At 41.5% G+C, this 13,451-nt stretch overlaps 1 protein-coding gene across 1 annotated transcript in view; it reads right to left on the reverse strand.

The window, feature by feature from the left end:
• Nucleotides 1-12,193, reverse strand: part of tenm4 (teneurin transmembrane protein 4) — a 240,022-nt gene extending 227,829 nt beyond the window's left edge. Inside the window, exons 1-2 of the mRNA XM_078544823.1 lie at nt 12,162-12,193; nt 11,066-11,304 (exon numbers count right to left, since the gene is read on the reverse strand). Of these exons, the coding sequence (XP_078400949.1) occupies nt 11,066-11,304; nt 12,162-12,193 (271 nt within the window). The remainder of the gene's footprint in view (nt 1-11,065; nt 11,305-12,161) is intronic.
• Between the last annotated feature and the right edge of the window lie 1,258 nt (nt 12,194-13,451).

Here is a 13,451-nt window from a genome sequence, read left to right on the forward strand (position 1 = left end):
TTCCTAACAGCACTGTGGGTGCACCTACACCATATGGACTGCAGCGGTTTAAGAAGGCAGCTCACCACCACCTTCTCAAGGGCAACTAGGGATGGGCAATAAATGCTGGCCCAGCCAGCTAAGCGCACATCCCATGAATGAATAAAAAAAAAAGGAAGACCCTGCTTCATTCTCCTGCAGCCCTGCTGCCTTAAATGCTGCCGCAAAGAATGCATCAAACAACAATGGCCCTTGGCTTCCAGGGCACTCCGCTCCTAGTTTCTTACTTTAAAATGAAGCCACTTCCATCTTGCCTGACTTCCCGACCCAGGCCAGGCCAGATCACTCCAGCGCAACAGGTTCCTAAGACAGTTGAAGGCAGCTCAGTCAACGCCACGTCCTGTTTTTTTACATCACTAGGGTTGGGCCTGGGGAAGAGGGATGGTGGCCAGGCTGCGTTGGGCTGAGCCTGGGGAAGGTGTAGTTTGGTTGACAGGTGGAGGTTGGGTCGGTGGGGGGCAAGTGGACCGGGGGAGTGGAAGTGGGGATGGTAGTCGGGGGGAGTCCCATGAGGAGTTGGGGGAAATCCCATGGAGGGTCGGGATGTAGTGGGGTGGGGCGGGGAGGTCCCATGGAGGATCGGAGTGGGTCATTGCTATGGTTACCCAGAAGCCAGAAGTGGTTTTAATTCTTCTAATATTTTCTGGGTAACTATTGCTGGGTGATAGTTGGAACCATCTGAAGTTTGTGATTTAAATCGCATTTTCAGATGGTTCTCAGTGCAGGGCAATTACCGAAGGGAAGTTTGAACTTCTCGGTCAATTGCCGTGCAATCTTTACCTGGGAAATTCCAGGTGGGTGAGCTTCCAGTGCATCTTTGGGGTACCCCCCAGATACACTGCCCCAGACCTCGGAAGTTACGGACTATTGTGATAGAGTCTGAAATTTACACTGGACTGTTGATCAACTTAAATTTAATTCAGATCAATATATTATTCTTTTATCATCTTTTTAGATCAATAACTGAATCCCTGCCTAACATCACGGTGCGGGCTCCATAATTGTAAGCACTACAACAGCTCAGAAGACTCATGAACACCTTCACCAGGCAATCAAAGCAATTTCATCAACATCAACCACATCTGAATGGCCAACAATAAAATGTAATTTGAATTGAAGTCCATCAGCATTGTCTACAGTGTAAAAGGAAATTGAATCTGGAGTGTGAAAAATGAATATTTCCACTTGCAGGTTTTAGGCAGAGGAAATATTTACAATTAATAGTTTAAAAAAAGGTGCTCATTGTTGATGACACAAGAACACAAGAAATAGGAGGAGTAGACCATATGGCTCATCGAGCCTGCCCCACCATTCAGCACGATCATGGCTGATCTTGGACTTCAACTCCACTTTCCTGCCCGCTCTGCATATCAGCTTGATTCCGAGAGACCAAAAGTTTGTCTGTCCCAGGCTTAAAAGTGCTCAACAATGGAGCATCCACAATCCTCTGGGGTAAAATTCCAAAGATAAACACTCCTTTGAGTAAAGTAATTTCTCCTCATCTCAGTCCTAAATGATCAGCCCCTTATCCTGAGAAAATGCAAGATGCAAGTGGTTTATAGTAGAAATAAAAAGCATTAATTTGATCCTAATCTGCCTTTTTTTCCTGCAAATGTTGCTTTATCTGTATAATCAAAGTTAATCTGAAACAGGTTTTCTCCAAGTTGATGACACTGAGACAATTCTCTGTCTATTTCTTATTGGCCAACCTAAAACAGCTGATAAAGTTAAAGATGGCTTGAGTGGCCAAAACTCTTCTGCTTTCTCCATTCCGGTGTTGAGGACGTTTTGTTCATATTTAAACACGCTTGTGATTGTCCAACAACCAGGAACTTACTGAAGCAAAAACAAAACTGAGTTATCTGAGAAGCTGTAATGTGTAGACATGAAAAACCACTCATCTAGCTTCTGGGGGTGGGTAAGGGGTGGTTGGGGTGGGTGGGGGTATTGCTGTGTGGCGTTGGGGAAGTAGTGGAAGGTCCACAGTTACTTCAGGTTTACTTCAGGTTGAAGAGAGCTGCCTTTTTCCCTATTAACAAGGCTGGTTCATATTATAACTGGGGTGGGGAGGAGTTGTTCCCCAGATGGGAAAATACCAAATTTATCAAAGCAGTATCTAAGAAGTTTGAAGGCTGATCAAGTGTAGCTGGAAGTGTTTTTCAAATTGTCAATGTCACCAGAGTTAGGATTTGTAGATTTGATACATTCCAATCTTTTCAACACTGCTTTAAAAATCCAGTGGAATACAAATGAACAAAAGCCTCATTTTAGGTCAGTCATTAATTCAAGGGTATTACCAACAACAGCTCTCATCTCTTCAAATCAACAATTTTCATTATGAAACATCTATAGTTGGAGGGCCGTCATTTGAAACCAATCAAATTCTAATCATGAAGCTTTTCGTATTACAATAATAAAATGCAAGCAATCTCCTGCCGTCTAATCAAGAAACAACAATTTTTATCTGGGCTATACAGCCATCTAAGAATTTGCAGATGTTTGTGTCTTTAATTAGTCCATGTGACCAAAGCATAAATAGAAGGTGTGGTTTTTTTCTTAATTGCTGCACTCCCTTACAACAACAGTTACTAAACACCTTCAACCTCAAGCTTGCAGTAATTATCTTTTGAAGACAGATATTTCTTATGTTTTAACTCTGGTCTCCACTTTAGTTAACATTGCTTAGAACATGCTGGCTTCAAAGTGTTCAACTACTTCTGTGTTTACACATACTAAGAAGCTGATTTTTTAAAATTGCAGGACAAATACTAATGTTACCAGTAATGCTTTAGCGAGGCTTTTTAAACCTTTTCTTTGGCAATTAATATTTGCATTAGTTTCACTAGGGCTTGCTTACTTGAAATAAGAGGTCAATAATTACTCAGTTGATTTATTTTTATTGTTAGATTCATCTGCCCCTTTCTCTTAGAGGATATTATCTTCAAACTATGGTCCTCAGTCTGGACAGAAGACTATTTTGGTTCACAGCTTTTTCTTTCTCCTACTGAAGGTCAAGAGCTTTGTGCTACATAATTAACCAACATAATTAACTAATATTTGTTGACCTTTTAATGACAGACAGTCTGAGTGTGATTGAAAAATCAGTACAAAAAGGACTAACCATACCCAGCGGAGTATATTCTTGAACTTCAGGACAATGCCTGGCACCTTTGCAGTAATACTAAATGCTGAATGGCCGGATCAAATTGTTTTTTCTCAACAAAATACTGTGACAAAATGGTCCCAACCCATTAGTACAAAATGCTCATAGCTTACTGAGTGGTAGAAAAATAATGCATTTTTCTGCTGAAGTGACATACAAGCTTGTCAGAATAATCACTAACTGATACATGCTAAACTCCTAACCTGTGTAGAGATTCAGGCTGAGTGAATTCTTTCATTTCCTCTTAAATACATTTTGCATGCCAATGCAAAATTTAGGATCATCCTGATAGCAGTAATTATATCACCACCTGTCCCCACAAAAAATAAACCAGTGGTGTTATAGGAAGACATATGTCACAACGTTTCCTCTGTTGTCCAGGTAGCATTATTTCATTATTATCTCAAAAACTCACAATGATAATAAATATCTGCTTCAACAGTTAATTATCGTTTTGTGGAAAGATGCAGTTCATCCTACACTGGTGTTGTTCTACTTAGAATATTCAGCAGGAAGGAGAAGCAATTGGTTTCTGTAGGTAGTGGGAAAATGAATCATGAGGGGATGGTGTTTTTCCTGGAAATAATTGTGGCTAAAAAAAAAATCGATTTGAGCACAGAACAGAATTTCATATTTTGCACTAACACCCAACTTTTTAGCTGAAAGTACTAATGGATTTTGCACTTCAAATTTTTCATGACACAGATTCAGAACGGTCAGTACAGGATATCAGTTTGATTAAACCACTTGCATTTTTCAGGCCCCATCCCCTTATAAAAAGAGCAGCACTGCATTTCATGGCATTTTCTCTTTCAAGAGATTGTAATTAATTATCATATCACACCATTTGTCCTGATATTGAAAATTCATTTTCAATATGTTTGCAGTGGAATAGGCTGATTAATTTTAGTTTAATAATTTAATAGTTTCAATGTTCCAGTAATTACATCAAGTAATTACAGTGATTTAATCTCGTGAACATTTCTGGCAGCTTTCCAGTGGTGATCTTGTACAGACCCCAGCATGAAGGCACCTCTCAAATTACTTCGCTCCAAAAGGAGAAAAACGCAGCTTCGATCAAGCCCAGCCCAATGTGAATATACAAGCTGTGCCTTTGCTCGTTTTTTTAAAAAATAGAAAATCTAATCCAATTATTTATACTTTAGTCACACATGTACCATTTTTCAAGGGGTTGGAACGATGCTACATGATAACAGTAATGAATCATCAATGGGCTGAATTTTTCCATTGGCGAGAAGGGGGTGGGGCCCGCTCGCCAACGCGGGATGACGTTGGGGGAATCCCCGACATCATCCCGCCCCATTTAAATTTTCAGGAAGGCGGGCGGACAGCAAAATCAGCTGTCCGCCTGCCGACCTGTCAATGGCCAATTGAGGCCATTGACAGGATAATTAAAACAATTAAAGGACCTGCCCGTCCAACCTTAAGGCTGGTGGATAGGCCAGGAGCCCCAGTGGGCTTCTGAAAAAACATCATCCACTGACGGGATGAGGTTTCATGTCGGTTTTAAAAAAGTTTAATAAAGTTTTTGTGCAATTTATTAACATGTCCCATCTCGTGTGACATTGTCACATGAGGGAGACATGTTAATGATTTTTTTATTTTTCTATTTTTAAAGTTTGAAAACCTTTCAGAGATCTCCCTGAGGCAGCATTTTGCCTCAGGGAGATGTGCGCTCTTTCGTGCGCATGCGCAAAAGCGCGCACTCTCGCATATGGGGAATCCCCACCCCCGTACAGGAAGCGCCTTAATTGGCCCGCCCACTTAAAATGGCGGCGGGGCCCAATTCTCCGGCGGGGATCGGCTCCCCGCCCGCTGGAGATTGGGTCGGGCCCACCTGCCCGACAGGCAAAAAATTCAGCCCAATATATTTATATGAAAATTGCTCTATCTGCTGATTCAGTAAAGACATTAACCCATATAAAGTGTTATGTGACTTGCTTCTTTATAGATACCGTTAAAAATTGCAGGAAGCATTGATTGCAACAGAAAAGTATTTTACTTGTACTAATGCGTTGATTAAGTGTGTGGGTAAAACTACAGTTTGCACAGGACAGCGGCACTTCTGTCTCATTGCCCACACTGTGTAGCTTCAAGCTCAGACTGGGAATTTAAATCTCCCTCCATGCTTTCAGGCCAAAACTTTGAGTGTCAGGACTTCTAAACGAGAGTCAGATTTGGGACTCAGACTTCTACTTTGCACAATTACAACACTGACATCTACCCGGCTATGTGGAAAATTGCCCAGGTATGTCCTGTACATAAAAAGCAGGACAAATCCAACCCGGCCAATTACCGCCCCATCAATTTACTCTTGATCATCAATAAAGTAACGAAAGGGGTCATCAACAGTGCTATCAAGGGGCACTTGCTTAGCAATAACTTGCTTACTGATGCCCAGTTTGGGTTCCACCAGGGCCACTCAGCTCCTGACCTCATTTCAGCCTTGGTTCAAGCATGGACAAAAGAGCTGAACTCCTGAGGTGAGGTGAGAGTGACTGCCCTTGACATCAAGGCCGCACCTGACCGAGAGTGGCATCAAGGAGTCCTAGCAAAACTGAAGTCAATGTGTTGGTTGGAGTCATACCCAGTGTTAGGAAATAGAGATCACTTAAGTAAGTTATACTTGTATTTGTGGGTGTTAGGAATGAATTTTAGCTTTAAAGTTTAAGTTTGATATGTATTCCTGTATCTGTGTGTTAAGAAGGGTCAAATGGAGTTTTATTTTCACTTTAAAAGGCTGCTTGCATTTCTAATGAGACCTTTATGACCCCTATAAAGTGAAAGTAAACACAAGAGTAGAAGGAATAGTGCTGTTGCTTAGCCAGAAGGGGGCTAGATAGGCAGGTTCTAGATAGACATGCACACAGAGCTGAAGAAACAGCAGTTACAAGTTCAGGTTGTTGAGAGGCTGGACACTGGGAGAGGGAACTACAGATTTCCCAAAAGAACAAAAAGTTCCCAAGCTGATAAATACCCCAAAAGTCCAGGGGAGTGGAAGAAGAGAACATCCAAAGAAGACCTTCTAGTTAAAGGAAGGACAGGAACCTGGGAAAAGGTCCTGTTAAGCAAAGTTAAGAGTAAGGGGCAGAGAGAAAGGCTCCAAGCTTCAGATTTAAAGTGAGAACAGCTTGCAAGAAGCAAGAAGGTTCAAAGAGACAACTGAAGGTCTGTAATTCTTTGTGATGGGCATGTGAAGCAATGGTGTAATGTTAAGGCTGAGTTGGTGAGAGAGAGTGCGTGGAAGACAGCTTGAGTGCATGTGGTGACCCAAGGAAGAGGAACATCAGAAGGAGAGTTCGAAACCCTGGAGGAGAACCCTTGTGGAAGACGTCTGAACTAAAATGTCAGTTTGGGATAAGATTCCAAGGCAAGGCCCTGTAGAGTGGAGATTGGAGGCCCTCATGTGAAAGATGGAATTCAGTGAGACTGGTTGGCTCACGAAGTGACAGGCGTCTGGAGGGAGTTGAGGAAAGATCCACAGCATCTGATTGAGGTGGCATCTGTCACTTGAGGTCAAAATGTGGTGTGTCTGACTACAGGGTTCCATAGGTTTACATGGACTATGTACTTATTGTGAATATTAGAGTAAAAGATAGCTTTTGTAAATTGTTATCCTTACAAATCTGAATATATTTGTAAAGGTATAGTAGGAGTACGAGAATATAGTCCATCTTTTCTTGTTGAATAAATGTTTTATTCTTTTGTTAAAAGTTCATCAGCTGACTCCTATGCCTCTGTTCAGTGGCTACTCTCCACGTATCTAAACAAACAAAAATAAAAGTTAGGATCCATCAAGCTGGGTTCCACTCTGGGATCAGGCTTGTTCAGGGGTGACCTCATCTTAGATCAAAACACAAGCACAAAGGAAGATAGTTGTGGTTGTTGATGGTCAATCATCTCAGCTCCAGGACATCGCTGCAGGAGTTCCTCAGGGTAGTGTCCTAGGCCCAACCATCTTCAGCTGTTTCATCAATGACCTTCCTTTCATCATAAGGTCAGAAGTGGGGATGTTCGCTGATAGTTGCACAATGTTCAGCACCATTGTTGACTCCTCAGATCCTGAAGCAGTCCATGTCCAAATGCAGCAAGACCTGGACAATATCCAGGATTGGGATGACAAGTGGCAAGTTATATTCACGCCACACAAGTGTCAGGCAATGACCATCTCCAACAAGAGAGAATCCAACCTTCGTCCCTTGACGTTCAATGGCATTACCATCGCTGAATCCCCCCCTATCAACATCCTGGGGGTTACCATTGGCCAGAAACTGAATTGGACTAGCCATATAAATATTGTGGCTACAAGAGCAGGTCAGAGGCTAGGAATCGTGCGACGAGTAACTCACCTTCTAACTCCTCAAAGCCTGTCCACCATCTACAAGGCACAAGACAGGAGTGTGATGGAATACTCCCCACTTGACTGGATGAGTGCAGCTCCCACAATGCTCAAGAAGCTTGGTACCATCTAGGACAAAGCAGCCCGCTTGATTGGCACCACATCCATGAACATTCACTCCCTCCAGCACCAACGCACAGTAGCAGCAGTGTGTGCCATCTACAAGATGCACTGCAGGAATTCACCAAGGCTCCTTAGACAGCACCTTCCAAACCCACAGCCACTACCACCTAGAAGGACAAGGACAGCAGATAGATGGGAACACCACCACCTGGAAGTTCCCCTCCAAGTCACTCACCATTCCGACTTGGAAATATATCGCCGTTCCTTCACTGCCGCTGGGTCAAAATCCTGGAACTGTCTTCCTAACAGCACTGTGGGTGCACATCACATAGGCTGCAATGGTTCAAGAAGGCAGCTCACCACCACCTTCTCAAGGGCATCTAGGAATGGGCAATAAATGCTGGCCCAGCCAGCAAAGCCCACATCCCGTGAATGAATAAAAAAAACTTAGGCCAGGATTTCCCGGTCGGCGAGCGGGGGGGCGGGACCTGCTCGCCGACGCGTAAAATGACGCGGGTTGACAGGCAGAACTCCCGATGTCACCCTGCATCATTTAAATTTTCAGGTTGATGGGGGCTCAGCCGAAACAGCTGTGCACCCGACAACCTGTCAATGGCCTATTGCTGCCATGGACAAAGTACTTAAGTTATTAATGGACCTGCCTGTCCAACCTTAAGGTTGGCGAGCAGGCCGGGAGCCCTGGTGGGCTTAAGAAAAAGCATGAAACCTCATCCATGGGCAGCATGAGGTTTCATGTAGGTTTTTAAAATTTTTAATAAATGCAACTAAAAGTGATGGACATGTCCCAACTCATGTGACAGTGTCACATGAAAGGACATGTCAGGGAAATTTTCCTTTTCTATTTTTAACATTTTTTAACGTGGAGCCGATCTCCCTGAGGCAGCACCTAGCCTCAGGGACCAGTGCGCACTCTCAGCTAAGGGAATACCCACTCCCCACCCGCACAGGGAGCACATAGTGCTTCCTGGCGGATGTCACGCTGGACGAGCCTTAATTGGCTCACCCACGTAAAATGGCAGTGCACCCCTGATCGGAGGCACGCCTCCACGTGCCTGCTCCTGAACCTCTCCTCCCCAATGGGGGGAGAATTCTGCCCTTAGTGAAACATCCAGTGAGATTGGAAAAGCTCAGTGCAATTGCAAACTTTAACTAAGATCAATGAACGAGATTGCAGTCAATCTCTTTGCTAGCTTCAAATTTGAAAAGCAATGCTTCAATTCTGGATGTTATCAGTCCATTGTGATTTTTTTTCTGACTCAAAAGTAGGAATTTGTGCTCCCATTTATAGCATCCACTGGAATCGAAATAACCAACATCATTTTTTTCACCTTGATTTAAATTTGGCATTTTGTTAAAAACGGGATCATTGTTAAAAAAATATAGGTGACAGTACAATGTCTTATCCCTCATCATATTACTGATTATAATTACAACTAAGGTATCAAAATCAGACTGGTGTTAATGTCCTTTCTCCATTACTCTAGTGACAGAGAGTAGAGAAATGGACAGCTACTATAATTGCCAGTGGTGATTAGTGGTGGTGCCCTGCAAGGATCTGTATTGGAGTTTCAACTATTCACTACATTTATTAACGACTTAGACGAAAGGATAGAAAGCCACATATCCAATTTTACCAATGACATAAAGATCGGCAGTATTTCAAGCAGTGCAGGTGGGAAACATAAAATTACAAAGGCATGAATAGATTAAGTGAATGAGCAAAACTGTGGCAAATGAATTTCAACGTGGGCAAGTGTCAGGTCATTCACTTTGGACATAAAGAAGACAAAACAGGGTATTTTATAAATGATGAGAAGCTAGAAATAGTTCAGGTCCAAAGGGATTTAGGATCCAGGTACATAGACCATTAAAATGTCATGAACAGATATAGAAAACAATCAACAAGGTTAATGGAATGTTGGCCTTTATGTCCACAAGACTAAAATATAAGTGGGTAGAAGCCATGTTTCAACTACACAAAGCCCTGGTTAGGCCACACTGGGAGTACTGAAGCAGTTCTGGGCATCACACCTTAGGAAGGATGTATTGATCTTGGAGGGAGTGCAGCGTAGATTTACCAAAATGATACTTGTGCTCCAAGAATTAAATTATGATGAGAGATTACACAAACAAGGGTTGTATTCTCTGATTTCAGATGGTTAAGGGGTGATTTAATCAAAATTTCATGACATTAAGGGGAACAGATAAGTGGATAGGACTAGAGGGAATAATCTAAAAATTACAGCCAGACCTTTCAGGTGTGAAACTAAGAATTGCTTCCAAGCACAAAAGGAGGGTGACGTATGGAACTCTCTTCAGCAAATGGCAATTGATGGTAGATCAGTTATTAAGTTTGAAACTGAGATTGATGAATTTTTGCTAACCAAAGGCAAAGGATATTGTTGCTAACCAAAGGCAAAGGGTAAAGGTAGGGTATATGGAGTTAGGTCACAGATCAGCCACAATCTTATTGAATGGCAGAACTGGCTTGACGAGCTAAGTGGCCTCCTCCTGTTCTTATGTTGCTAAATAAATGTCCTTAGTCTACTTCCCTCTTCTTCCGAAGGAAGTGCTGATTCCATGAACATCACAAGCCCTCCGGTACCTCACCCAGTGATCTTTCTTCATGAGGCAGACTACAAGATGAGTTTAACAGGCTGTTCAATCATGGATAACATCACCACAGATCTTGATTCAGTTCTCATCTGACTTGTTTGTGCTTACCTTTACCATTAGGGAATATTGGCTAGCCATCGGGAGAGGGCACTTTGGTTAATTTTCCTCTCGTTCATCTGGGAGCGTGGCTGCTACTGCCAATTGCTGCATATCAACTGTCACCAGCACAGACTAGGAATCAAGGTCTGTATGGCTTAATATCTCACCACAACATGCATTCACCCACTGAGCCACTGGAGAGATGCTAACTTGTTTCCAATCTTTAAAATAATATGCAAAGGAGTAAAACAGGGTAAAATTTTCCTTTCTATATTTTTCCTTTGGAATATTATGGGATAAGAGCATTGCATAAATATTTCATCCATGTCAACTACAGATTCACTTCAGAGCAAAAACTCAGCTATGTTAAAAGTGTCCTGACTTTGAAGAAGGTTCAGAGTCATAAAGAGAGTTGATCAAATCCTACTCTGAAGACAATCACACACATCTGAGTCAATGTACTCCCAGCCGTGTTTTTAGTGTTCATTCCAGGAAGTTGACCTTGGGTCCAAACTCCAGCACTGCTCAACAAAGGACAGAAACTTAGGCCACAGTAAAGCAAAACAGAATGGGAATGGTTTACTTCTGTGAATTCATGCCTAAAAAAACAAGATTAGGAAGAATAAATGTACTTAGCAACTTACCAATGAAGTAGGCAAGTAGAATCACCAGTGTTACAGAAATGATGATGGCACTCAAGGCAGTGCACTTCCAGTTGCAGTACTTGTGTGGCTTTTTCAGATTGAATGCAGACCTTGAGAAAGTGCTGCGAGGCAAAGGTCGAGGTGGCGGAGAGTACACAGTGCTTGAAGTAAGAGGGTAACCAGGGCCAGTTGAACAAAAAAGTGGAGAAGATCCAGTTCCCGGTTTAAATAAGAAATGCCTGATGAATCAAGACAGATTACTTATCAGAGTTCTAATTACAGATGCTGTGGACACGACTGTTCATTGATTTTTCTGCTGCTACTAACTTTCACTTGCATTTAAAATGTTTATAAACAGTCTACAAATATACAACAACTGCAACAATTAGGTTTGGATTACAATAGGCAATAATTCAAAACAATATATGTTTCTCTGAATTTTATTCTAAGTTACATTTTCTCAAATATAATTGAACTTTAAAGCATCAGTACTTGGTGCTTTAACCTACTTGGTACTTGGACCTGGATAAACCCAACTTTGCTAGCATTTACTGCATAATTTTGTACTTTTTCTTCTGTAAAATTTTTTTATACAATAGTTTTATTTTTATTTTGAACGCAGTATACCATGTTACATGCAAATCACCTCAAATCTACCTGTACTCAAATTTTCATGTGAAAGAAAACTTTCTGTTAAATGGTCCTTTTCATGACCTCAGGATGTTCCAAAGTGCTCTGAAGCAAATTAAATGTTTTGACATGTAGTCATTGTTGTAATGTATGAAATGTTATGTACAACAAGCACCTAGGTCATAAGCCTATTTTTCTTTGTAAGATGGTGCATGTTACAAGTGAAAAGATATGGTACATGATGTTCTTACCAGTTGTATGACCTTTGATGTGATGAACCATCTATAAAAGGGAAATATGACTCCTAGAAGAGGTGGGAGCCCAGGAACAAGATTACAACATCTCTGCTATCAGAGAAAATAGCTCCATTTGTGCTCAAAGTGGAACCTGCTGAGAATCAATTGTTGACTGTCTGCTGTACAGAAAGACTCTTTCAGCTGTTATACTTTGTCAGGCTGTCTCTAACCAGTGTCCATTACAGTGACTAGGTGCTGGCATCTTTTGTGGTCCAGATGCTGATTTCCACACACACTCTTAGGAAGAATAACTCCTCTCAGGAGGTATAGCACTTTAGAAGTGCAAACTATTTTCCTCAACAATCTCTCTGAAGGAACTTCCTTACAGTGCAGTACTTTAGAAACACATTAAGTACATTATCTATTTGCTTCTGGATAGTTCCCCACGAGAGATGTTCTACCTAAACTAATATTTGAAAGCTCTAACTGCCAAAGCTGTCACATTAATGTTCGCTTTAACAGTGCTGAAGCCTGTCTCACATTAATTTGCAAAATATTAAGGCTCCAGGTTTTTAATAATCCCAGTCATTTTAAATGAGAAGTATTCTCTTCAAATATACTAAATGCATAAACAAAGGATAATGAATGGCTAAATGCAGGTAACGTTTTTTTATCTTACTGTAAGAAAGATCTCTAACCCATGTCTTGCTAGGCCATGGGTGAGCTAGTCCCAGGGCTCTGAAACTGTTGGTCAGAATCATTAGCCGAGGGATATTGTGAATGGGGAAATGTCTGGCCTGCAAAATTATGGTGATAAGACACAAAATTATTGTGGTGAAGCATGGATATTAGCCCATTAATCTATTTATGTATAAATGAACATTTTGTAAATAATGGGCATCACACTATAGAACAAAAAAGGTCACTTTCTGACTGGCTCAAATAATCATGTGAGTTGCTTAAATCACAGATGACAAAAGCTACTGGCTGCCATGTTGTTTCCTCACTCACTCAATCTGTTATATTGCTGAAAAGAGAGATACATTGCCGAAGCTTTTCACCTTGCACTCATCAGGACAAACACACAAATGCTAAATTTCAAACAATCTACAAGTGTCATGCCAGTGTTGTCATGAAGATATTGCAATTCAAAAAAAAAAATGGAATTCCTTTTAAAGTGGAACCTGATGAGCTGCAGGATGGATGACTTTTGCAACTTCAACAACCTAGCAAGCTGTCTGGAAAGTTTCACATTGGGTTATAATGGGCAGGGGTCTCCCTTGAATGGATATGCCTAAACAGTACTCTTCTTTGGAATTTCACACCTGCTATTGTCAAAGCTTATTCAAAAACAAAGTGACATTAAAATCCCAGACTCTCTGACTCTGGGTCTACCATGTAACAAAGGTGGGCTATCAAAACTGCGTGTCCACAATGAAGTGCTAAAGACCACTTTCTACCCTCTATTGTACACCAATAGCTTTTGACCACGAAACTGCTTCTTCACTATGAAAGACCAT

The sequence above is a fragment of the Cetorhinus maximus genome, chromosome 7, assembly GCF_964194155.1.
Source record: "Cetorhinus maximus chromosome 7, sCetMax3.hap1.1, whole genome shotgun sequence".
Lineage (NCBI taxonomy): Eukaryota > Metazoa > Chordata > Chondrichthyes > Lamniformes > Cetorhinidae > Cetorhinus > Cetorhinus maximus.